This window comes from Triturus cristatus, chromosome 2_2, assembly GCF_964204655.1.
Source record: "Triturus cristatus chromosome 2_2, aTriCri1.1, whole genome shotgun sequence".
NCBI classification, from domain to species: domain Eukaryota; kingdom Metazoa; phylum Chordata; class Amphibia; order Caudata; family Salamandridae; genus Triturus; species Triturus cristatus.
In genome coordinates, this window is record NC_140582.1 from 992,432,851 (window position 1) to 992,459,894 (window position 27,044).

General features: G+C 43.0%; 1 protein-coding gene across 6 annotated transcripts in view; it reads left to right on the top strand.

Annotated features, from left to right (window-relative positions):
• SLC2A9 (solute carrier family 2 member 9) overlaps nucleotides 1–27,044 on the top strand; it is a 2,222,556-nt gene that overhangs the window by 1,433,443 nt on the left and 762,069 nt on the right. For 4 of the 6 annotated variants that reach the window (XM_085642418.1, XM_085642420.1, XM_085642422.1 and 1 more), the window contains one exon: nucleotides 5,026–5,213. In XM_085642418.1, the coding sequence (XP_085498544.1) occupies nucleotides 5,026–5,213 (188 nt within the window). The remainder of the gene's footprint in view (nucleotides 1–5,025; nucleotides 5,214–27,044) is intronic. The other 2 variants (XM_085642419.1, XM_085642421.1) reach the window with 1 other exon arrangement.

The window sequence follows — 27,044 nt, forward strand, 5'->3', positions numbered from 1 at the left end:
TCCGGGAAGGTCCACTGTGGCTCAGTGTCTTAACTTATGTATAATCATCAACAAATATACGGTTGCTAGCCCTGATACTATCTACTTAGCAATCATGGATTTGTCTTCTGCGTTTGACCGCGTGAATAGAATCAAACTTTGTCAATCCATGGCGACTGGTGGGGTAGACAGTAACATTGTTGCCTTTCTATAAGATCTTCATTGAGCAACCAGGGCCCATGTCAGATACTCCCAGGACTTAAGATTCTCCCGTAATTTTGAAATAAGGACGCCAAGGGTGTATTTTGGCCCCCTTTCTATTTAATTTGTATATTAACGAGTTGGAAAGAGAGCTATTGAGGACAGGTGTTGATTATCCACAGGTAGGATGACGTGGGTTGCCAGTTCTATTATATGCGGATGATGCTGTCCTTATATCCAGGACTGCGAGGGGGCTACAAACCCTGTTTGACTCTTTTTCTACTTTTATGGTGGGTCGGATCTTTCGATTAATGATTCTAAATCTTACGTTATGCAGGTGGGCCCAAACACAAAAAAGATTTTTCAATTTAGGGTAGGATCCGCTAAGGTTCCCCACACTGACTCCTTCTCGTATTTGGGGGTTGTATTGGATAATCAGATGAAATGGGGTCCCCTTAAACAGAGAAAGAGGGGAAATTAGGCGCAGGTGAATATGGCCATTTTTAATTTTGCCTCCAAATTGGGTAAGAGACCGATCGTGGCCCTTTTAAAAATATACACGGCCAAGTGTGTCGCGATGGTCTCTTACAGTAGTGAAAGGGGGCATGTTACCACAGATAGCTTACAAGTGGCTAAGAACGCATTCTTTAAGCGCTTATTAGGTGTGCCCTGTTGTACATCTAATTTGGTGGCACACGAAGAACTGGGGGTGCCCTGTTTGAATGATATGTTGGCACTCTGCCCTTGAATATTCTGGTTGAAAATCTGGCTTAGTGAAGGATTATCATTGAATCAGCTAATACTGAAAGAGTGCATGACTTTGGATTACGCCCACTACATTCCCTGGCTCAGATACATCAAGAGTAGCTTTGGACGTTTAGGAAGACATGAACTGTACACCAATCCTAAATTAGCAATTAAAAAGGATTTGGACTGGTTAAGAACTTCTTTTTATCAAACTAAGGATACTAGAGAGGAAAGAGCTGGAACTGAGGAAATCTAGTGTGCAGAAATGTATAGTGCTGAAAACAACACCATTGACCGAGCCATACTTACTGGGGTTTTCTAGTACATATGAACTTTTTTTATTGACCAGATTTCGTCTGGGCCTCTTTCATTTTTTGTTGACATTTCCACAGGGGAGCTGTAGAGGACAGTTGTTATCACCTTGTGGTTGCGACCATGAGTCTCCACAGGATTTGCTACATTTTATGATATTCTTTAAATTTTATGAGGTCCCCCGGAAAACGTTTATCACCCCTATTTTAAGGAGGTTGAATTTTAAGCAGGCTATCCCTGAGCTTATTTATTTACAATTGCTGCACGAAGATTGCATTCTTTTTCTCCTCAGTTTCTTGAAATCTGCTGTGAAGGCTGGGACTTGTTTTGATTAAACGGCTGAAGGAATTGTGTATTTAACTCTGTATTTTATAGACTTCCATTTGAAACCGGACTATTATGTAATGAATTGTCTAAAATTAAAATGGTCTACTATGTGATGAATTGTGTAAAATTGTAATGGATTTCTATGTATTGGTAACTTTTATGGTTTTAAATGCTAACACCGAATAAAGTTGTTTGAAGTGAAAAATGAGAGAACACAAGCTCTTTAGCACTAGTTAGCTGTGGTAAAGTGCATAGCATCCTAATGCCAACATAAATGAATTCAGAAAACAGGAGGGTTAACTGCAAAATGTTTGGGGGTGACCCTTCAGAGAGGGCCAAGTCCAACACGGGCAAGTGGAAGTAGACCAGAAATGAGAAATGGTCAGCCTATTGTAACTTTTCACTATGTGATAATTACTTTATCCCTATAATTATAAATGAAAGAGCAATGTAGAAACATGTGGATATCCTTCTCTGTGACAAGATCACATGCGGCCCAAGTAATTGCCAGTGGCTGAGATAATTTCAAGCATTCCATCCATCATTTTATGTATTCTTATGGGTGCTTTGAGTGTGTCTATTATTGGCGCAGTTAGCACCTTGTCTGAAACCTTCAGAGGTTGAAAAAATATCATGGCGTCCGCTTTAGAGTTTGCCAGACAGGTTTCTCCATCACAAACGTGACGGATATCCTGTTCACCGGATTACAAGTGCTTTAAATACTATGATGGTCATTAGCATGGCGGGTGGTGGCGATCCGCCCGCCAAAACACCCCACCGGTCGGCTTGTTCCCCCCGCCACATTTCCATGGCGGGGGTACCCCAGCGGACGGAAAGACCGTCCGCTGCTTTTCCGCCAGTAGGCAATCGTTACGATTGCCTACCAGGCGGAAAAGGCCCACAATATGGTGGCATCCATATTATGATGAGGGCGGTTTCATGCCTTTCCATGGCGGAGACTCCGCCATGAAAAGGCATGCAGGAATTGCTTTGGGGGCCCATTGTGGGCCCCCGGGTGTGTGGGCGGTGGGGGCTGCACTTGGGGGTGCCCATGGTACCCCCCTACATTGGCATACACGAGGTGGCAGGCACCGCGCGGTGCCTGTCACATTGTGCATGCCAATGGACAACATGCATTTCCACCGCCCCCCACAATGTTGTATATGCGGGATGCGACCACCACGTTGGCGGTCGCATACTAATTGGCGGTGCGGGACCGCCACACCACAGGCAGCCGGTCCGAGCACCCCTGGGGTGGCGGGCGGACTGAAGTTCGCCCTCCATCCTAATGGACCCCTCTGTCACTTGTAATAAAGCAGACAGGATATCCATCACATTTGTGATGGAGTACCCATCCATCAAAATCTAGATCAAGCTTTAAGACCAAACTTTTTCATAGTTCTGGGGATGTTCTGGAAAAGTTCCTCCTAGTCAGTCCTGTAGTCCAAGCTCCTCAAGTAAGTCTTCTAGACCTCAAGATTCTCTCAAGCAAGGAAGGTCTCTTGTAAGGTCCATTCCGTGTTGGTCATGTGGGCCTTCTTGGGATCAGGAGTCTTTCTGCTTTTTGTGTCAGTGAAGCAGGAAAGTAGGAGGCCGACCACTGGACCCCTGGAGAACTGTTCTACTTCCTGGGTGCCAGATGGATTTACAAGTCCTTCTGGAAGTCACCCCCTTACCAGCTGGAGTCAGGAGTCTTCTTCCAGCAAGGCCTTTTCTTCGGATAGTCTTCCCAGTTCTAATAATATTCTGAGGAGTAGCTGAGGTGCTAGATATACCCTGTACAGTAGGCAATGACAGGAGAAAGTTCATCACCTAATCCTAACAATTTTCTCACAATCCCCCCACAACCGCTATACAAGCGACCAATATTCATTTCTGTCTTCCTTCATCATAGGTCACTTCAGATTCCTTTTCTGATTCATTAAATAATAATGACATATTTTCAGAGAGAAACCAAATGATGGGCTCAAACATTTTGTACAGCAATACAAATTCTGTCTAATCATAACACAGTGACCTCATACATAATGCACAACTTGGTAAGGGGAATCATTACTGTTCAAAACGTAATGTAAGGTGTTACTAAAGCGTTAAAATATACATTTTACTTTTTTTGCATTGCATGTTGCCTAGCAGCAACTTCACAGTGTTTGCTAGATCTTTCGTTCGTTGTTTCTTGGACGAGAAAAAGATCTCTGGGGAATCTGGAATCCCTCCCATTTGGGTACATAGATTTCTGATGAGCCATTATCCAATGAGTGTGTTATTTGAGTCCTTTTCCAAGGGTTCTCCGATCCTGGCCCTTGAGGGGAAGTCAGTTTCTGTCAAGTTTATGAGAGGAAGCATTCTGTAGCAGGAATGCTTTTGGACACTTCCTGGAGTCTGGCAGCTTCAATAATGTGCTAGACTCATTGTTCACATGTTTCCACAAGCCTTTCCAATACACCTTCATGGACTACCCCATCTTCCTGTTCTATTTGAGTTGAAGCTTGCTGCTCTATCTGTAGATCTTAGGCCTGGGGGTGGGAGTAAAGATAAACGCAGGGAAAGCCACCAAGACGAAAATGAAGTTATGTTCTTTGAGGCAGATTTTTTTAAATAATGCCCACTCTGAACTATGCACAATTGAACGTAATTTTTAAGTTTCTAAGAACGGGAAGGGGAGAAAAGTAAAATTCAGCTCTCACTGAAGAGAATGAGGTGCTTTCTAATGTGATGATGAAAATATCTGTCCGAAACGACTCGAGGAAATATATGCTGAGGACAGCAAAGTAGGATATTGTCAGCGATCGTCTAAACCAAGAATGCCATTTGCTGGAGTTTGATTTAAGTTTTATGAATTCCTTGGACCTTTTTCACTATATCAAACTGTATATTTTGTGTAGGTGAAAACGATACGTGGCAAATTCGTTTAATCTCTCTGCATTTCTCTTATTGAGGAGACTATGGACGACTTTTGCCAAAGAGTTGTTTTCGGGCAAAGCTGACCTAGAAGTCAGATTACATACACTGCACGCTATTCAGGAATTTTGCACATTTGCATCCCTCTCTGACTGCATTTTTGATCTATTTCCTCAATAAAAGCAAAGAGATGCTGTGACTCAATCTAGTCTCCTGTGTGGGTTGGAGCAAATGTCGGTCTAAAATGGTACTGCAAGGTAGCTACATTGATTGCAACTAGTGAAAAAATGCCGATAACTAGCGTACAATTCCCCAGCTGAAGATCAAATTACGCAGTTGTCCATATCTGTCTATCACGGAATTCCCTGGGCTGTGCACCGAGTATGGCTAGAATGATTTAGAAATGGCCAAACACCGATAATCATTTAAATAGCTCTGCAGACATCTTCAGATGTGTCACAGAAAAATGTTTTAAGGCAAATTATCATGAATACTTTGGGGTAATTTAAACATATTAATTATAAATATTAAATGACATCTTCATATTTCTTTTCACAGCATTCCAGACCTTTCTTGGGAAAGAGAATGTGTTTCAGGCAATGGAAGCGGTATTAGCAGAGAGCAAAATACAGAAAAACCTTAAATTGCTGTCTGTTCCACAACTCCTAGTCAAGCGCTCTGTTCGCTGGCAGATAATTACAGTTATTGTCACCATGGCTTGCTACCAGCTCTGCGGTCTGAATGCTGTGAGTATTCAATGCTGTCATGCAGCCACTTCAAGCCCCTTTCTTTGCTTCAAGATTCTTAATTGTACAACACCTACAGTATAATTATTTCGAAATTGTCTTCTTTTGTGACCAGATTATTCTTTTTGCTGTTCATTACTGTACAAGTGAAATTTCCTGCAAATGGATAAATGATAATATTAGGTTAACATAAATCTGAAATGCTGGTGATTTTGAAGAGCAAGAGGATTTTGTGGACCATTTTCCACATATAATTGCATTACAATTGCAGACCAGTAGTTGTCATTAATGAGAGTACATTTTTTGCTTTCTTATGGTACATTATATCACATTTGCTCTGTCATGAGTTATTATTTCTGTCATTTACTCATCTCAAATGTCTTCCTGTCTGGGTCACCAAATCATTGACTATGTATTCATGCTTTGCTGCAGCTACAATTATGTCCTGAACTTCTGTTCATTATTTAGCACCAACACCTTTGTGTCTGGCCTCAAAAGAAAACAACACTCAAATAGGAATAGTCTTATTGAGTTCCACTGAGTGCAGAACATTTATAATTTTAAAATATTAGTGTGAACCATAAATATTAGACATTTGTTATATTCTTGAATGATTGTTGTTATGATTGTAATTGTAGATAATCTTTCTTTGACACCGAAAATGATGTCTGGTCATGCTCGTACCCTAATTTGTCCTCCACAACTCCCAGGATTCCAAGAGCGACGGCAGCAGTTTACTGCTTAACATTGGTGTTCGCGGAGAGACATGATTTGATTCTTTGAACCAAATGGACAGTCGCGGTTGTGGTCTCACCGCCAGGGTGACTGCATTATTAAATTGCGTGTTTCCTTCTTCTTGCAAGAAGTGGAAGGAGCACTGTAGCTGCAAGGTTGACACCTGTATGACTGTGCCCGCTGCTATGAGCGGGGGCAGTGCGAGTGGGTGCTAGGGTGTCCGTTTGCCCATGGTCTGTGAGGCTCTCTCTCTAGCACGCTGATGGATCTGTACAGTTCTGAGGGGCATATAACAGACCTCTTGTGGATTTTGTCTCAAACGTTACACTGTCAATCATTCAACAACACTGCGGCTTTTTCGAAGTAGAGGGTTTCCTTTGACACAGGTCCAGGTACAAATCTCCACCTAAGGAGCCCAACTGTGAATTACAACGGATATTCCCTCTGCCTAAGGTCCAACCTTGCACTAATGAAAGAGACCTCTTGGGGCAAGGACAATAGTTGTACACTCAAGTTCTAACAGAAGGGTGTGAATCTACCATCCTGGGTTATTTATGAGCCGAAGGATAGGTACAAGAATGGGGCTGACTCATCTGGCTGGTCTTGGCTCCCTGCCATTCTGGATGGGGGCCACTTCTCAGCTGCCCCCTTAAATTAATTTTAGCCAACTACTTGACTCTTTCCTGGAATGTGGCAAGGATTTTTCCAGAGCAATGAACAACGACCTCACTACTGAAATCTGACTGCAAGTGGCTTAGGCAACTAATACATCTCAGATGGTTAATTGCTATGTAATCCATCCCCCAGCCAGAAACTCAGAAAGAGGTCTCACAAGTGGAGGGATTGCCTACCTTCACTCAGTGCAACTGAACTGAAAGTATTCCACTTATTCACATTTATACAGTGTCTTAGACTTTGTCCCACAGGGCCGCCTCTGACACACAGTTCCCCGTGGGTCCTATTTATGTAGCTGGGTGTTAATTTGGGAAATACCTCTGAAAAAACTGGAACGGAACTGAGGTGCTGGAGAATCAAAACTCATGTGCACAGATTCATTGTTCTCTACAAAATGTCCATGTAAAATTAAACATTTTGATATCAGTATATGTATATGATGATGATACATCCACCACCAGTGGTTCAAGCAGTGGTAGTTTCAAGAGCAGACAGAGGGGTCGGGGTAAGGGTAGGTACCAGAATTACCAACAACATTGGCCTGTTTTTCCTAATCAAGGCACCAACCTCCCCAACCAATACCATCAACCTCCACAATTTCCCATGATGGGTTGGAACCCAGCTTTCATGCCGATTCCCCCTTATCCACCTAATATGTACCGCCCCCCTTTTTTAGAGAGAGGCCGAAGAGGCAGGGGAAGGAGAAGAAATCAGGTACACTGGGGACCAGACGAGGAGACAGGGATCAACACGAGGAGCAAGTCGGGGGCTCAGCAAGCAGGACCGAGCAACCAGAGACCTTAGTGACTAACCTGTCTTCCCTCGTACTCACAGACACTGAAAAACGAGTCTTAGAGAAGGGGTTAGGTTTTGTTCCAACCGCTCGCCTTGACCGTTTTCGCTTACATTGTGAACTGTCTGATTTCTTCAGAAAGCTAAAACTTAAACACTTCTTTGAAAAACATCAAGCTAGTAGTCCCTCCTCGCCAGAGAGCGACACAGGATTACGACTAAAATCTACCTTCACTCCACCGCCTCATACTGTCCCAGCAGAACGCATTGCCTTTGAGCAGGCAGTATTCAATGACATTGAGGCTTATGAAGACACTGGCACCTTCAAGAACATGAGTGCCGATGAGTTCCAGGCACTGAAAACCCTCCAGTCTAATCCTTCTATTGTCATCAAACCAGCTGACAAGGGTGGGGGTCTTGTAATCCAGGATTCATCAGCTTATGATACTGAATGCAGACGCCTCCTTGCGGACAGGGTCAGTTACACCCCCTTAACCATTGACCCCTCCCCTGAGCTGAAGACAATGATTATTAACCTGGTGGAGGAGGCTGAGTCCAACGGTCATATAAGCAGACATGAGGATGACTTCTTAACTAAAAGTGAAGGGATTATTCCCTACTTTTATACGTTACCTAAAACTCATAAGAATAAGTCCCCTCCGCCTGGCCGTCCCATTGTTTCCGGAATTGGTTCCCTTCTGGAGCCTCTTTCTATATACTGTGACTTTTTCCTAAAACCCTTGATCCAGAACACATCCACCTATTTGAAAGACACCAAGAGCCTGCTGGTCCTTTTACAGGATGTAACCTTGACAGATGATCCAACCTTCCTGGTATCTTTAGACATAGAAAGTCTATACACCAGCATTCCCCAGGAAGATACCATAAGGGTCATCAGTGAAACTTTGGAGATGAGTCCTTGGGACTTCCAGACCTCGAAACAGTTCATTGTTGACTGTGCCACCCTAGCCTTAGAAAAGAATTTCTTTGAATACAAGGGGACCCTCTTCCTCCAAGCTACCGGTACTTCCATGGGGAGTACCTTTGCTCCTAGTGTGGCAGGCCTTTACGTGTATGATTTCGAACAGAAGTACATACTGACTCCTAACAACCCTTTCTCACTCTATATATCTTTTTGGAAAAGATATATAGATGACATCCTGGTGATCTGGAAAGGACCTGAAACCCAACTCGTCAAGTTTTTTGAATGGATTAACACCTGCGATCCAAGTCTGAAGTTCACCAACACATATGATCAGAATGAAATAATCTTTCTGGATCTTACTATCACCAAGCGTGAAGGCAAGCTCCTCACAAAAACATATTATAAACCGACCTCAAAAAACAATCTCTTAGCCTTCTCAAGTTTCCATCCACGACCGCTTAGAGAAAACCTCCCTTTTGGTCAGTTTTTGCGTATCAGACGCAACTGCAGTCGCATGGAAGACTTCCGCATCCAATCTGATAATCTATCAACAAAACTGAAAAGAAGGGGTTACCCAGAAAAAATTCTAAAACGCAGCTACAAGAGGGCTAGAAATCAACACAGAGAGGCGTTACTGGAGGATTCAGTAAAAACAATAGAAGATATCCCTCTGACATGTGTAACGACTTACAGCACGGCTTCTAATGCTGTCACCAAATCCATTCGCAAAAATTGGGGCATCCTATTGAGTAACAACTTGAAATGGGAAAAACCCCTATTTTCTTTCAGGAAGGCAAGAAGCATAAAAGATGCCCTAGTACATACGAGACCACGAATATCACCACCTGACAACATCCCGTCTGTCCTACAATCCTGGGGACTTCCCAAAGTAACAGGGCATTTTCCTTGTGGGCAGTGCAGTGTGTGCCACCTCACGAAAGCTAGCAAGACTCTGAATCTGGAACAAGACAAAGTGTGGAGTCAACGTACCCACACAAACTGCAATTCATCCAATGTCATCTACCTACTTACATGTCCGTGTGGGATCAGATACGTTGGAATGACCACACGTAAAATCAAACAACGCATTGTCGAACACAGAAGTACAATCCGCTGTGGGAAGAGTATTACCAAAATGACAGAACACTACTCAGCCCTCAAACACACCCCTGACGACCTAACCTGGACTATAATTGAACAAATTAATCCAGGGATCAGAGCGACCAACATCCTGTTCGAAAAGGAACAACGTTGGATTTATCGCCTGTCCAGCCACACCACAGGTTTCAACGATAACATCCCATGGGGCACAGTGCTAAAAAGATAATAAGTCATAAAGATAATATGCCAATGAAACAATTTATTGGCAGGCAAAACCCCTAACCAGTCACTCTGTGGTTTTCCACCCCCCCCTCCGTTTTTATGACACCACGAGACTGTGTTCTTCGTTGCAGATGCCCTTCAAATGAACAAATCTGGGCTCCATTGAACAGTCATTAGACAATATTCCTCACACTCTCACAATTGCCTTTATTAAAATGTGTTTCATTACCACGGGCTTAGAGCACTAGGAACTGAGCAATGGGACATGTCTTAAACAAAGCCCCTGCTCTACTGAACACGTATTAGGCAATGATTTTGATACTCATCCTTTGGCCTTGTTTCGAGAGTATTACCATATTTAAATATTGCAACACGCGAAATTAATCAAAAACCCTGATTTCCACAAAAAATCTTTTTCGCGGGTAGAGTTGTTACGTACACCTGCCTAGCAGGCTGTACGCATAACCAGGATAATGTAAATAGCCTCCCTTCAGTCACATTGAGATACCTCCTCTTTTGTCACCGTACCTCTAGGCAACGAGCTACCTTCCCGGAAGTCTACCAAGGATTACTTTGTCCCCTGACAGGCAGCAGTCTAGCTGTTTTCCCCCGCGTCAACGTCTCACGTGATACACGTGATGACGTGACGCCTTCCAATTGGAAAACGCTCACTATTTTTTCCTCTCGGCTGCGCCGGACATCAACATCCGAGTCCGTAGGAGGGCGAAATAGGTGTTGCAGAGGGCTGGTGACTTTGGAGTAGTAAGTAAAGGTGCTGCAGTACGGATTTCTATACCTTTACTCCAACCGTGTAAGTTTTTAACTCTTTTTATTCTTTTCGCTCCCCGTCCAGAGTGTGACTATAAGTCCCGCCTCCCACCCGGACTCATGTAGTGAAACTGAATTGAACATCACGTAAGCACTGTGATCGGCTCTCTTGATGTTCACAAATCCATATGATACAATAACCCTTGAATCTCCATTTACAAACCAAGCATTTTATTTTCCTATCGCCTCCTAGAAGTCGGCCATAGTGCAGTGCTGACCATCAGTGTGAAGGCGATACACTTATGCCGCTTTGCCGTACCACCCCCTAAAATAGGGTGTAGCACTTTTCCGGCACAATTAGTGATAGCGCTAAAGAGCACCACATGCCTTTACAATTTGAACACGGGTTAATACTAGTGAATTTTGTTTCCCGTAGGTTCAGAGCAATGGGAAATTCCCACCATGTGTGTGCATGAAATATCTTCACGACACTTGTGTGATTAGCCCAAGTCTGTTTTCATGTGAAATTATATATGTATTATGTGAATCACTGTTTGTTTGTTCTGTGTTGTCTTTTTCTATTTTACCCCAACAGAACTGAACCTCTCAGAAATTGCTGAAGGGTAAACTCGACCGTAAGTCTTAAGCGGTATCTGACCCCACAGGTTAGGGTACGCCTTAGCGTGCGTATACCGCCGTGGTGGTCTCACATTAGGTCCTGACGAATGCTTCGTGCATTGACGCAAGAAGCAGAAACATGTTGACCACTTTTATCACTTTGCACTTGATTTAGGACGTAGCTGGTCTAATTAATCACCAGTTCCTATCGTCCGCCACACCATTTTAATTGTGTCCGGTTTACCACTATTAAAATTCCTTATTGGTTGAAACTGTGACATATTTTAAACTTACACTATCACCCTTTGCACTGCATCCACACACAAAAAACCAGCTCCGCTGTAATTCAGGCGTCGCAGCACACCGGGGAGACATTCGGTCTCTCCGGTGGGAACCCAATGATGAAGCATGTCACCAACTAGGTTGGTGAGTGAGGGTTCTTTTAAAAACATAGTGATTCACTTTTCTAAATCGCTCTGCACTTGTTCACATCTGATGGACACACTCTTTTGTTGTTGATCTATACTAGCCCTGGGGGACTAAGAGTGGCTCCAAAAAACTCCCTCTCTCTCCTGTTGTTAATTTATAACCATAAATATTAGACATTTGTTATATTCTTGAATGATTGTTGTTATGATTGTAATTGTAGATAATCTTTCTTTGACACCGAAAATGATGTCTGGTCATGCTCGTACCCTAATTTGTCCTCCACAACTCCCAGGATTCCAAGAGCGACGGCAGCAGTTTACTGCTTAACATTGGTGTTCGCGGAGAGACATGATTTGATTCTTTGAACCAAATGGACAGTCGCGGTTGTGGTCTCACCGCCAGGGTGACTGCATTATTAAATTGCGTGTTTCCTTCTTCTTGCAAGAAGTGGAAGGAGCACTGTAGCTGCAAGGTTGACACCTGTATGACTGTGCCCGCTGCTATGAGCGGGGGCAGTGCGAGTGGGTGCTAGGGTGTCCGTTTGCCCATGGTCTGTGAGGCTCTCTCTCTAGCACGCTGATGGATCTGTACAGTTCTGAGGGGCATATAACAGACCTCTTGTGGATTTTGTCTCAAACGTTACACTGTCAATCATTCAACAACACTGCGGCTTTTTCGAAGTAGAGGGTTTCCTTTGACACAGGTCCAGGTACAAATCTCCACCTAAGGAGCCCAACTGTGAATTACAACGGATATTCCCTCTGCCTAAGGTCCAACCTTGCACTAATGAAAGAGACCTCTTGGGGCAAGGACAATAGTTGTACACTCAAGTTCTAACAGAAGGGTGTGAATCTACCATCCTGGGTTATTTATGAGCCGAAGGATAGGTACAAGAATGGGGCTGACTCATCTGGCTGGTCTTGGCTCCCTGCCATTCTGGATGGGGGCCACTTCTCAGCTGCCCCCTTAAATTAATTTTAGCCAACTACTTGACTCTTTCCTGGAATGTGGCAAGGATTTTTCCAGAGCAATGAACAACGACCTCACTACTGAAATCTGACTGCAAGTGGCTTAGGCAACTAATACATCTCAGATGGTTAATTGCTATGTAATCCATCCCCCAGCCAGAAACTCAGAAAGAGGTCTCACAAGTGGAGGGATTGCCTACCTTCACTCAGTGCAACTGAACTGAAAGTATTCCACTTATTCACATTTATACAGTGTCTTAGACTTTGTCCCACAGGGCCGCCTCTGACACACAGTTCCCCGTGGGTCCTATTTATGTAGCTGGGTGTTAATTTGGGCAATACCTCTGAAAAAACTGGAACGGTACTGAGGTGCTGGAGAATCAAAACTCATGTGCACAGATTCATTGTTCTCTACAAAATGTCCATGTAAAATTAAACATTTTGATATCTGTATAAATAACTCTGTTGACAGAATCAACATCTTAGCCTATCGATGAAGAAGAATATCTCTTCCAGCCACTTAAAAGATAACTGCGATCACTGGCTCTCAATTCAGCTCAATAGATTGATTTGTAAGCAATGTAAAACATTTGCAGAAAAGCATGCCAAAGTAATTAGGATTTTGAGGAAAAGTCATTCAGGCCATAGTGCAGAACTAAACAGCAAAAAAAGCGCATCAGCTATGGCACGATCTCTGCGGTGGCTCGATCGAAAAATACAGAGAATACAGGAAAATTCTGAAGTTTTTATAGATCTCTAAACTCTCTATAGTGACTCGAAAGTGAGGTCCCGAGTGATATCCATGCCTTATTAGGAATGGTCCTAATACTTGTTTGCGTTATACACTGCAGGGATCACTGAGAAACATTCCTTGCATCAACAGGAGGGTGTTTTGATGTATTAACATGACAAATGTTGAGTCCTATCCTTCTGACCTCCCACCTGGATCAGACATAGCCAGCGTTGTTAGGGGGGCAGAGTACTCAAGACTACTGGCTGGCAGATGAAATTCCAGTTGCAGTGATGACAAAGGTTTCAGATTCATGGGGCACGTGTTTAGCCCCGATATGGCAACACTGGTACAGGAAAGGTCAGTTCCCAGATTTCTGATTAGAATTGCCATGCTACCCCTCCACAAAAAAGCATCTACAGATACACCCAACATCTACCACCAAATATCCCATTTAAATGCAGCTGGCAAGGTCTTTGCTGAAAGTATTGTTGATCTTTTAAAATCTTGCATCCAGAAACAGTCAATATTCCATGGGAGCACTTGAGCTTTGAGGCCTACAGCCCCGTCTTAGATAATAAAGCTGCTGTAGACTCCATTCACGGTTTATTATTTGTGCTGTACGTAGTCAAGCAAGTCATGTTTGTTTATTTCGGACTGACGCTGTTCTTGAAGAAAAGTCTCTAGCGTGGGCTCAATAATGTTACTTTTTTCAAGTTTTCTTCCGCCTGCCCACAGCATTGCATTCTTTCAGAATGGTTTACAGTTGTATTTTAACTATTTTGCTCTGACATCTCCACCAGCATAGAGGGGGCTGAATTAATGTTCATGTAGTGGGATAGTGTTTTGGTTGTAAAGCTGTATGATGCCCTTTAATTCAATGTTTGTCGAGAATGTATTGAATCTTTTGCTCACATCATGATGAAACAGCCGTTTCTATTAAGTTCAATGAGAAAATACCCTTTATAAATGCTCAAATATGGGGGTGAGCCAGAAGACTTTCCATTGCTACTAGGGATGCGGATTTTGCTTCTCATTTGGGATTTATAATATTTCGAATTTTGCTTATTATTCTATAATCTGCATTGTCCTATTACCGAGAGCCTTAACAGCAATAATTAGGAGCAGCACTGTCAATATTCCCTGTTCCTATTCAAAAGGAGTAGTACTTTACAAATATATTGATCAGGTAGATGGAAATAGTTCACATCCGCGCAAGTCCTGAACCCTTAGGGGCAGATTTATGTTCCCTGGCGCATCCCTGCAAATCAGCAGGGATGCGCCAGGAAAGATACGTCACGAAAGTTTACCCTTGCGCCACGATAGATGCGCCGCATTTACAATGCAGCGCATCGTGGCGCAAGGATAAACAGATGCGTGACACATCTGATTGCGGAAGGTTGGCGCATTGCTGGAGTTGCGTCGCAAGCGCGACGCAGCTCCAGCAAGGCTCGGGGGTGCCCTATCGCTACAATGCTGCGTCAATCCTTACGCCTGCTTCAAGCAGGCGCAGGGTTTTGACGCAGCATGGCTGGAAAAGTGACTGAGTGAAATCTTGTAGATTTCACTCAGCCACTTTTCGGAGGTGTTCCTGCGCCGGAACGCCACCCCCTGTGCAGGTACCCCCACATGTGGTGCAAGCTTTACAACGTGACGCATCTCCCTAGATGCGTCACGTTGTAAATGGGGCGCAACATGGCGCAGGGTTTATGCAGCCGCTGCGTCACAAAAGTGACGCAACGGCGACATAAAAGTGGCGCAAGTCCCATATAAATCTGCCCCATAGTGTCAACCCCCTACCTAAATTAAAGGCGATATCACGATCTAAAAGGTTGACATCAGTAAGGCAGGCTCATAGGTGGCAGGGTGCCACCAAATGTATTTCCATCAACCTAACTGTATTTATTTGCAATTAATGCGTAGTATTTAATAGAGTCTGTGTAATGGCTCTGGCATTTTTGTAGAATGATTCCACTATTCTAACCTGAGTGCAGTCTGCTAAGCAAGGACACAGATGTTATAAATGTTCCTCGCTGGAAATGTACCCATATTGGTAGAAAATCATTTTCAGTGCAAGCACTGTTTCTTTGGAACTCCCTCCTAAACGAGTTATTCCAAACTTTCTTCCTAAAGCCATTGCTAAGAGACCATGAGAGGTGGTGAATGTTTAAAGCTGAAGCCAGCCAGCATGTCAGCAGTATGATATATAAATTAGAAATGCACCTTTTTCGGAGTTAATACTTTTTCCACAGTCCTGCTGAAATATCTAAAGTTTCCTGATGGAGAGTTTCCCTGGCAACCTTCAGTACTCTTTTGCTGAGTTTTAAAGCTGTCTCCCGTTAGCTAGAGCTTGCTCAGGGGCTTCATGGTTGAATTATAGTTATTAGTCAAACATTTTCTTCACTGACTAGGTATTTCAGTTCAAGACATGCCCTGAACGCATGCAGCATGCCATTTTTGTCGTTCATAGTGCATATTTTGTGCTGTTTGTTTGGTGTTTTGAAACTGGGCAGTAATTGTGTGGTGTGTCCAGAGTATCTTGGGGTCAGAGCTCTTGTGCTATACCAACATGGAAGCTGCCTATTTAGCAAAAGGCACCACTAGGAGCAGTCAGGCATTCCATAAGCCTCCAAGTTCTTTCAGCGCTTCACAAATTGCAACCGCTTCAAAATAATCACAGACGTAAGCTGCTGGTTTTTGTAAAAAAAAATAACAATGAAGTTATTGAACATCAGCTTGAGAGGAGATCATTATATTGTTTTGAAAAGACGTACACATTACAAAAAAACGTATGTGAGCTATTATTGGTAAACCTTGATAATAATTATTCAAGAAAATACTAGCGCCTAGAGTGACAGTAGTGCCTCTAGGAGCACCGGATTATGCTGAGAGATCATTGTAAATTAATTTTTTTACACTGCCAATGCATGTTTACAAGTTAACAAGTAATTTTTGACATTGCTGTGCATAATATAAAAAAGCAAAAATCCTATCACCTTCACTGCAAATAGAAGGAGGGTGGGAGCACACTGCCTCACATCCCAGCACTCAGTTTGCTCCAATGCATCATAGTAAATATAGTGCATAATAACAGTTATTTCAGTTTTAGGCTTTCATTTTTCACCCTTTTTAGCACAGATTGTGCTGTGTAACTCTGGACAAATATTGCTTGGATATGAAGTTGAAAAGACAAGTGGCATTTGGCAAAACAGGAACAAGGTGGCTTAATTAAACGCAGCTTCCGGGAGAGTCTCAACAGAATGCATCTGAGGAAAGTCCTCAGTGTACAAAGTTTTGACGGAGATTATATGCATCTTGTGGGGTACAATAAAGTACATCATGGAAAAGCATTGCCGTCATAAATTAACAAGTTTGGAAATCCGATAAGGACACAGATGGCTCTTGACGTTGTGGAGAGCTAGTGTAGGACAGAGTGTATGTGTCCAGATGTCCGGCATGAGGAGCGTGTGCTCACTACGTGTGGTGTGCTGGTCGTGTCATGTCCTGCTTGACTTGATTATTTCTATCTACATGTGGTATCTAGCTTTGTGGTATTGTTGGGGATCTCGAGCCTTTGGCAAAACATGTTTTATTGGGGCCAATTTCCTCTGACCTGTTTGTGGTGCATCTATCTATCTGTGGGATCAATCAGGGTTTTCCCTGGAAGTCCGTTTGTCTTTGGGTTATGAGAGACCCCACCTGTGACCTGTCATTCGATAGGCATGGGTGTGGGTCGCAGGACCTGCCTGACCACCTGTCTCTGACTCAGGCTTGATGGGGAGGTCACCTTGAGTAAATTCAACAACAATTATATGAGTTCACTCAAACTCCTAAAAATATTATGGCAGTCACAGTCTCAACATTGTACGAACAGCTGTCATAGCGTACATCAATATTGTCCCTACTGACATTGACATAGTTATGTGTGCCTAGATCATGGCATACATCAACATTGTTTTTACTGGTAACAACATTGCCATTCATGCATGGATTATGGCGTACATTGACATTGTTACTGCCGGTATATGCACTGTTGTGCGGGCATCGATTATGGCATACATTGACATTGCATTTTTGGGTATTGCCATTGTGATGTGGGCACAGGTTATGGCATACTTTGACATTGCATTTATTGGTATTGCCGTTGTCAGGCCTGAACATATCATGGCATTCATTGACCTCATTATTTTCCTATTCCAACATACATGCATCTGGATTCATTCCTTCATCAGTAGAGAGCCACAAGTTATTTTGTTGGTGCTGGAAATGGTGCCCATAGTCTTTTCAGGTGCTGTCCCACTCACTGAGAAGGGTGCATCAACACAAGCTCTGCAGCTCAGTAGCTAAAGGGAGCCTTTTCAAACAGGAAGAGGGTGAGAGCACACTGCCTCATACCCCAGCCCTCGGTTTGCCCCAATGCATCATGGTAAAAGCATAACGTGATAACACTCACTTCAATAGTAGTCTTTTACTTTTCACCCTTGTTCGTGAAGCTTGTGCTCTCTGTAACTCTAGACACGCGTTTTTCATTTCTTCATCAGTAGAGAGCCAAAACTCATTTTAGGGGTGCTGGAAATGCTTCCCAAAGTCTTCTCTAGTTTTTGTACCACACACTGGGCACAGATGCGTCAACACAGGCTCATCAGCTCAGTAGCAAAAAGGGAACCTTTTCAAACCTTTTAAAACAGGAGGAGGTTTGCCTCTAGAGGGTTTGAGCTTATCAGGAAAAGTTGAAGCTCTCAATCTTGCACCAGAGGAAAATACTTTCTTTTATGAAATGTCTACTGCTGAGTTAGAGATGATGATCTACAGGGTTAGTATCTAAGGAATTGAGACTTCATACCAAGGAGGTACAAGTCCAATGATCATGAGATTATTCGATTGCTTGTCATGAATGTGCTAGAGTCTGATATATTTCTAGTTCTTTCTCTTATGAAACATAATCCTAATGAATGATGCGAAGATCATGAAGCCTGTGCGCTGTACAGTGGAAATGATAAAACATGCAGGATAACCAGGAATGTAATTCCAGTGCTACCAACGTGAAAAACAATTGAGTGTTTGTAGTCATGAGAATCCACATATAAGATTATATTAGATTGGGACATTTTTGTTGTAATGCACATGCACATTGCTATTTGCTATTCATTTGATATAAAGTTGCAGTTTAGTTTAAACAAATCCATGAAATATGTATAATACATCACAAAATGTGCTGTAAAAAATAGTTATAATAACAGTGGTATGAAATGGATTTAGAAATTAATTCATTATAAGTACAAAAATCTCTTCCACCTATGCCAAACACGTTTTATATATTTTGCAGACACGAGTTGGAAACATTTGGGGGAAAAGTCCATCTTTCGAATGGTGTTACCCCAAGATTATTTGCCCTATCTACTTTTTTCTGAGAGTAGAACTCTGTACATTTGATTCCTACTAACTAGCAGAAAAGTGCCTGTGCTTGCCCTTTGAAACATGGTTAAATTGACATATCCTTAATTGGTGTGTTTGACTTACCTATAAGTCCCTAGTAGATGATACAAGGTGTACAGGGGGCCTATAATTTAAAATTCACTAGAGACCTGCAACACCTGTTGTGCTATTCACTGTGGTGGTAGTGAAAACATGGCCCCAGGTCTAATATTGTAGCCTGACTGTAGCAGTGAAAAATCTGCAACTTGACGTGTCAAAATAAACTGTTGGACAAAGCCTTTCTTTTATATAGTAATAAGTCAAGACTATGTAGGTATTATAGCACATAAGGCAGAATGCATGTTACTTAAAAGTAGGACATGTAGAATATCAATGGTGAAATCTCCTTACAGTGACTAGCCTCCAAGAATATTTTCACTTTAAGAAGTCTTTCTGGTCCATGGAGAAACAATGGTGAGCAATATTAAATATTACTTCAGCTATCTCAGGATAGGGTTCAGCTAGAAATGTGATTTAACAACTCTTTTCAATATTATTTAAAAATTCTAAACTAAAAGTGAAGTAGATTTTTGATACATTGTAAGAAAAAGTAACTTTCAAAAGCTTATCTTTTCCTTGTCTGAAACTCCTAAAGGGTCATTTACATGAGACTTTCAACTGTCACCAAGTTGGTGAATGGCCGTGAATGATGTGTGAAAACTGCTCTTAGAGTGGAATCAACAGCCTACGCGTGGGGAGGTGTATTTCTCTGGCAGAATGACCACTTGGGCTGTGCCCTGGAACTTAACTTACTTAAAATGAGCCCTAGCTTCCACAGACAGAGGATGAATGACACCTGGGATGGCCCTCTGCTTTGCTTCCCAAGTAAGGCAGGCACTAACTCCAGTGGAAGAGGAGCTGCCCCCAGAGCTGATTTAGAGTGACACAGAGGGGGTCTGCTCATTACCCTGGCCACACCTTTGAGTGGGCACACCTGTTCCTCATCAGGGAAGAAGGATTTCATCATCTTGGATTTAGGCAGGGAAAGACACTGCAGGATTGTTTACAGACAGAAACAGCTTCAAAAGGGGTAAGGTTACCTCAATTAAGTTTTACCCCATTGGTTACAGAGGGGCCATGAGTCACCCCACCACAAACTGGTGTCAGGCATAAATGTGACATCCTCTTCATAACACTTTTTGGGCTTGAGGAAAAACAGAAGAAAACATGACCTTCTGCCTATGTCCTGAGAGAAGCTCTGATCGTCAGTAGCTGCGCCCTCTTGTACCCCGGACAAAGAAGTATACTGCAAGGGACATAAGGCTGACCTTCTGTTCAATACACAGGGGTGTAACAAGCTACAAGAAACTTTTTCCTGCAACTGCTCAGCTGACCAGTTGTAACTGGACCCACCGTGGGCCCTCCTATTGGCCTCTGCATGAGTGTTTTCTGACCCCCAAATGCTGTTCCTCAGGCACTGAAATGCTTGACTGTGTCTGGCTGGAGTTCTCTTTCCACCCCTGAGAACCTGACACTTAGCCCCATTTTTAACTTCTAGTCCTCTGGAGCACTGGGACAAACCTGCTACCAATATCCGACTGAGATACATTGCTGCAGGGATGTGTCTCCTGCATGGAGCTTCTCTGCAGCAAATCTGATTCAGTGGGGCCTGGCAGAGAAGGTATCCAGCTTTGTGGAGCCCTCTTTAGCTGCAGCCTTGCTCTGTTGAAGTGTTCTGAGTTCCAAAAAAGTGTGACTATAGAATTCTTGACCAACCGAAGGTGCCAAAGTATGAGGCTGGCAAGGGACTTTCTCTAGGTGTGAAATTCTAATTTTCCTACTCAGAATTTTCACACCAAAATGCAACAGCTTCACCATGAATGCCTCCAACATCTATCCAACCTTGTGGAATCCTCCTTAGCTACAGCCTGCTGCGTTACCCTGCGGAAGATTTCGGAATTCCATTTTTTAGACTAAGTTTCACAGTAAAACCTTTGACCTGGTGGAACCTGTTTCCTGTATCTGACCCACACTCCATCGTGGTAGGCCTCAAAGCTCACCCAGGTCCCAGACTGCCACAACCAGTTGACTGGAGTTACTGCTTAACTCTTTTTGATGCTACTTTTATTTAGAACTTTAAAAATTCATATCTCTGGTCCCCCTTATTAGACCTTTGTCCTTTAGTATCATTTTATTTTTTGAATTTACAATATTTTTCTAATTCAGTTTGGGATGTCCTAAATTAAGCCTGCCTAGCCAATGCCATAAATACCATAAGGTTGAGCTCAGGGTAATTTAGAGACATTGAGAGTTCGCTTGAGGTGGATAATCATCCCCCTCAACTTGCAACCGAATTTCTTACAATATTATTATCTCATTCAAATATTTGCAACCCCCATCCATTATTGATTTCAACCATTTACAACCTATATCACCATAGAATGGACAAAGAAATAAAAAATGATTTTTATCCTCCATGCTCACATCATCACAATAATAGATGGTCGATGTAAGCTACCTAACCGTACCTTAATATGTCAAGAACACAAACAATAATATTTAGCCTGGTCTAAATACTTCTCCCTTCCTGGGCAAATTTGGTCCTTCAAATTTTCTTGCCTCTAGGATGATTGAACAACAGATGAATATCCATCACTACTGTTGCTGAAAGAATACATCCTTAGTAAGTACTAAAAGTTAATTTTAAGTTTCACAAATATATTTTGTGATGGTTCTTCCCAACATGAAATACCACAGACCTTGGTTTGGGGCATTAATTATCTCAAAACACCAGTGACCTTAGAGTTGTATTGCAGTCAATACAAAGTATCTCTGACTGTGAGATAGATTTTAGGACAACACAAATTTTGAATAGAAACCCATGTCATGAAGTTATTAGGATAGCTATATAGTCCAGATCCCAAAGCTCTGATCCATAAAGTGAAATTGATTGCATGTTTGTGTTGTAAGTAAGTAACAAGGCAGACGGAGGATGCCCACCATCCTTCAGATTGGAAGTGGTCAGAATCTGCATGAAATTTGAAAGACTCCATTATTTCTTTTATGATTACTATATAGAAAAGATTTAAGATAAACTTTATCCATGCTACATATATTTAAACTAACAACCCTCCTCCCCAGGTGATCTTCTTTGGAATTCCTCCTCTCAAACTCCCCATATGCTTCGGGTATGCAGGGGGACCAGCCTCATTGGAATATATCATCCCATGGTCTGACTTTGCGGCCATCTCTGTGATTTGCTACAAGGTAGTTGCTAAGTAGCATTTAATCAGGTCCAAAACCGAACTTACTATTGTTCCCAGAGATTTAGCCCTGAACAGCCCACAAAGAGGCTAGGATTATTTTCCATTTTCTACTCTATACGGAAAGATATTTTAGGACTAGTCGTGTTGAGTAGAAAGGGTACAGCCATATCAGTAAAGAGAAGTGTTATGTATTCATTTGCACTGCCTCTATTATCAAAGATTACCAATGGCTCTTTATCCCCAAATCTCCCTATGTCTTTCTACAAAAGAGTAACATGTTACCAGGAAATAACATTCTGATTAGGATGCGCAATATTTTGTGTACATTTGTCTTTCTATTCCCTTCCCTATTATCCATATAGGAGTTTAATTACCTATTCAGGCCCAACAGAATGTACTCTTTATTAATAAGGTCTTAAAAAGTATCTACAGAGTTTAGAACTGACATCAGTTTTGACCTATTATGTATAAAACATTTGTGTGTATTTTCTGGGGGTGTCTTAAATCTGATTTACTAAAATATATTCTTGAATATTAAAATGAATTGCATATTAACTATATAATCAAACTAGATACATTAATTAGGCATCCTGTCAAATTAATTTTCATAGGTCCCGTGCAGGCCTATTGTTGTTTTCCCCATGTTAGCATGAGCACATTACAGACTGTCATCTACTGTACATTACAGATATATTTTTCTTTGTGCCACAATGTACTTTCACACAGAACATGCTGTTGTTTTTGGGCTCTGTTCTTTCCTGGGATTTGTTCTGAACATGTAGACAAGGTCGAACAACAATGCCCCTTGTGATTCTGGTCCGGTCAGGCCCTAGCACCTAGACAAAACACAAAAATACAGCTGTTGTTTGGGAACACATACTTTTTGTCATATAGGTATGCACAGATTGGTAACACACGCTTAGAGAGGGAACTTTCCAGGGAAAAGATTGTGACAGCACCTGAGATGCAGTGGTTTCATCTGTGTATTCTGAAGCAAAGGGTCTGCTGCTAACACCTAGAGATATCCTGATATATAATCATTTTGCTTCTGTAGAAGGGAAGGGAGGTTAGGCCACACTGGTGTATATAATGACAGCTCCATTTATGATTTACAGACAACTTGGTCTGCTAACCGCATTTGTGTTAGGCATTTTCCTACTTCTTGTGGCACGTATACTGCAAACTAGGGCACAATACTCAAATACACATTTTGAACTTTCCTTGTGTCTCTGTCAGAACTTATTGTGGACTAATATGAGTGTGAGAGCAAAAGGGTGTGTCATGCAACCGCGATTCCTGAGAGGGTCAGGTGTGTTGTGTTCTGGGGTGGCTGATTGCGTGTTCCTCTGAGTGGGTAGGAGGACAAATGAAACACTGTAGCTAGTCGGTCCCGGGCTCATGGGAACTCAGGAGGTAGAATGACTCAGTTCCTGCCTACTAAGGTCCCATAATCCCAAGCATAGTTCTGTGACTCCGCAGAATCCCTGCAACATGGCGCCACCAACATTTGGCCTGGTACTTATTCATGGGACCCCTGTGTAGTGCTTGTGCTTGTCCACAATACCCTCACACTGTTTTATGAAGACGTTTGTGGTGAGAGGGCTTTGCCTCCTTGGTGTTTAGGGTTCACCTGCTGCTGTAGGTTTTCAAGCTTGAAGTTTAAAAGGTTTTTTACCCCTTTTACGCTACCGTTTGTTTCCATTGGCTTTCAGTGATGGCACAGCCAATTCCGATTCTGACTCATTGCCGCGCTGCCCTCACTTAATGTTTGTTGCTGCATTGGACCCCAAATATGGGGTCTCCAGTTGTCTTTGTAGTAGAGGCGGACCCTGCGTACCACTTCAAAGTGTTTTACTCCTGTCTTACATTTCCTGCTATGCAAATGATAATTATTTCCATGAATCAATCAAGTAATCAATCAGGGAAGTTTAAAGAGCGCTACTCACCCATGAGGGTCTCAAGGTGCTGTGGAGAGCAGCTATGGTCAGTCGAAGAGCCAGGTCTTGAGGGTCTTCCTAAAGATATGCAGTGTGGGGGCGCGTCTGATGTTGATCTGCAGCTTGTTCCAGGTCTTGGCCGCGATGTAGGAGAAGGTTATACTCCTGCCGCAGTACCAGCAGTTTATTACCCTTATGCGGTTGCTGAAGTTCCTCTTACAACCTGGGAGCACCAAATTTGGTTTAATGATGCCCTACCCTATCCTCTTTCCTTTGTTCGTATGGTCCCTCGAGTATTGATGGGGCCACTTTGCCTGTTTTGACCAGCTTTACTCCTCATCCTAATTATCTTAACGCAAATCTCGCAGAGGTTCATTTGTTTTATGATCATGTTGTTCTTCTTGATAGACGTCCGATCCAATTTATTTCCCTCACTTTTTTAGTGGCTCGACCTGGGGCTGTGGTCTTGTGATTAGCCCTATCATGATTAATTTGGTGATGAGCAAATATCCTCAGAATCGTGAGGACTTGCCGCTTTGGATTGCTTGGAAAATGGAACAGCTTGATACTGTTTTCCTTCTTATAGGTCCTGTTGGGAAGCATAGGATCCTTACTGTGTGCTTGCCTAGTGGTCTGATTCCTCCTTTGGAAGACTGCAACACCTGGGGGAAAGTGTTTGCCTCAGTGCATATACTTTGTTATGGCACCCCCTCCATGAGCATTCTTCAGAGCATTCTTAAACTGGTTTAGGATGAAAATGGGGCAGGCCCTGCTGTAGATCCGGGGATAAAATTGGCTTTGATGGTTCGTCAGAGCCTTTCGGCGATGCCTGACCTGGTTCGGGAATGTGAGTTGCTGGTTATTATTTCTGACGTTTATATGTCCTTGAGACACAATAATTTGGGGGTTAGAACTTCTCCACAGTCTCGGGGTAAGGCCCTTCCTGTAAAGGAGGGAAGACTAGTTTTTCCTAAAAAGATTTGGGACAAAAATAAGCAGCAACAGAAGACTAGGTCTTGTGGTGGTTCAGACGCTTCTGAACGTGGATACGATTTACGCGATCAAGCTAAGATTCAAACTCCTGAAAGGTTTCAGGTTCCTGATCCTCACTCTCCTCAGGAATCGTCTGATCAACAGTACAACAGGGGAGGACGGCAAGATCGCAGACAAAGCGGGTCCATGTAACCCCAGCGGGCCAGGGCTCTTTTGATGTGAAGGTCAAGAGAGACGAACCACCTCTGTATAGAGCCCTGTTCCAGAAGAAAAAGGTTGCGGCATTGAGAGTGAAATATGCCCCAGATGGTGAGAACCCTCCTCCTGGACAGTAGTTGGGTGGTGGCTTTCCTCGACAGTGCAGCAGAAGTTATCGTAATGCGCCAGACACTCCACCCGTTTCTGGAAGCGAAAGCAACCGATACCTTTGTCACTGTTGAAACTGTGGACACCCACATAGCAACCCCTGATAGACTTTCTCAAATTGACATTCGGATTGAAGGTGACATTAGGCATACCATAAATGCTGTTTTTGGGACAACTTGACGTCTTCGTATGACATTTTACTGGTGGAGGTTGATTGACCTCCCCCATTTGTTCTTGCTAGTAGTCGCGGTGAGGATGTAATAATTCCTTCATTCTCACAATATCTCCCTGATGACACTAAGCATGCTTAGACTTCAGAGTGGTCTCTTGCCTTAGCTCCTGCCTTAAATCGCAACCAGGCTGGTTGAGATAAGAATTCTCCTTCACATGTTATGCCTGTTGGCTCTGTTCCTCAGCCACAGCCTCAAAATCCAATTAAACATGACTTAAGGGCATCCATTAAAGAGATTCGGACTCAATTGGAGTATCAGGGTGTGATCAAAATCAATCAGAACAACATAGTGGTCAACCTCTCCACATACCAACTCACGGACATGGAACTGGAAGTATTGAATAAAGGCCTAGGGTTTGTACCCACTCCCCGTCACGACGGGTTCCAACTTCGGGCAGACCTCTATGGTCTGATGAGGAAGATCAAGTTAAAAAAGTTTTTTGAAGGGAAGGAACAGGAGCAGGCATCAATTTTTTCAACCAACTTACGATGTCCATCACATTTTTGTCCTCCGACGAGCTCAGTAGGCCCGGAAACAGTGGTGTTTGAGCAGAAGGTCCTTCAAGACATCAGCCAGGCAGAACAAAATGTCCATACTGTGGCTCATAGCAACATGAGCATCAGAGATTGGCAAGCCTTAAAAAGTATACAAAGTAACCAAACCATCACTATCAAGCCAGCCGATAAAGGCGGGGCAGTGGTGGTAATGGATACCCAGGATTATGACATCGAGGTGGCCAGGCTTTTGGGGAACCGCTGCAATTATCAACCTTTGGCGCGGGACCCCACTAATGATCTTCAGGCCACTATCATCAAACTAGTGACAGAGGCCAAAGAAAAGAAATGGGTAACATATAAAGAAGCAGAATTTCTGATCAATTTAAAACCAAGGATGCCGGCTTTTTATACCTGGACGTCCAATAGTATCGGGCATCCAATCCCTTTTAGAGCCACTGTCACAATTTGCCGGACTTTTTTCTCAGGGAATGTGTCATCACCCAACCCTCGTACGTCCAAGATACCGCAGATGTCTTGAGAATCCTGGAGGATATAACATACGATCCTGTGAACCAATTCCTTGTCACCATAGACATAGAATCATTATACACGAGTATCCCTCAGGAAGCTACGCTGGTGGCAGCAGCCCGCGCCCTGAGGGACTCTGAATGGTTCTATGACACTTCTCAAACCTTTGTACTCCAGTGCATTGAGATCGCACTGACTAAAAACTTTTTTTCATGCAAAGAACAGGTGTACCTCCAGGTGTCGGGCACCTCGATGGGGGCTACCTTTGCTCCTAGTCTGGCCTGCATCTATGTGGGCCAGTTTGAGGCGTACCATATCCATTCCCACACGAATCTCTTCCAGAAGAACATTGTTCTCTGGAAGAGATATATAGATGATGTGCTGTGTATATGGGAGGGCTCGGAAGAGAGACTCACTGAATTTCTAAACTGGCTGAATGGCCTTGATGTCTGCTTAAAATTCACTTGGGCGGTGAACAGAACATCTGCAGTGTACCTTGACCTGGACATACAGGCCGAGCATGACAAGCTCGTTACTAAGGTGCACCACAAAACAACTGACAAAAACTCCCTGCTGCACTACAGGTCATATCATCCCAGAGCACTCCGGGATAACTTACCTGTGGGCCAGTTT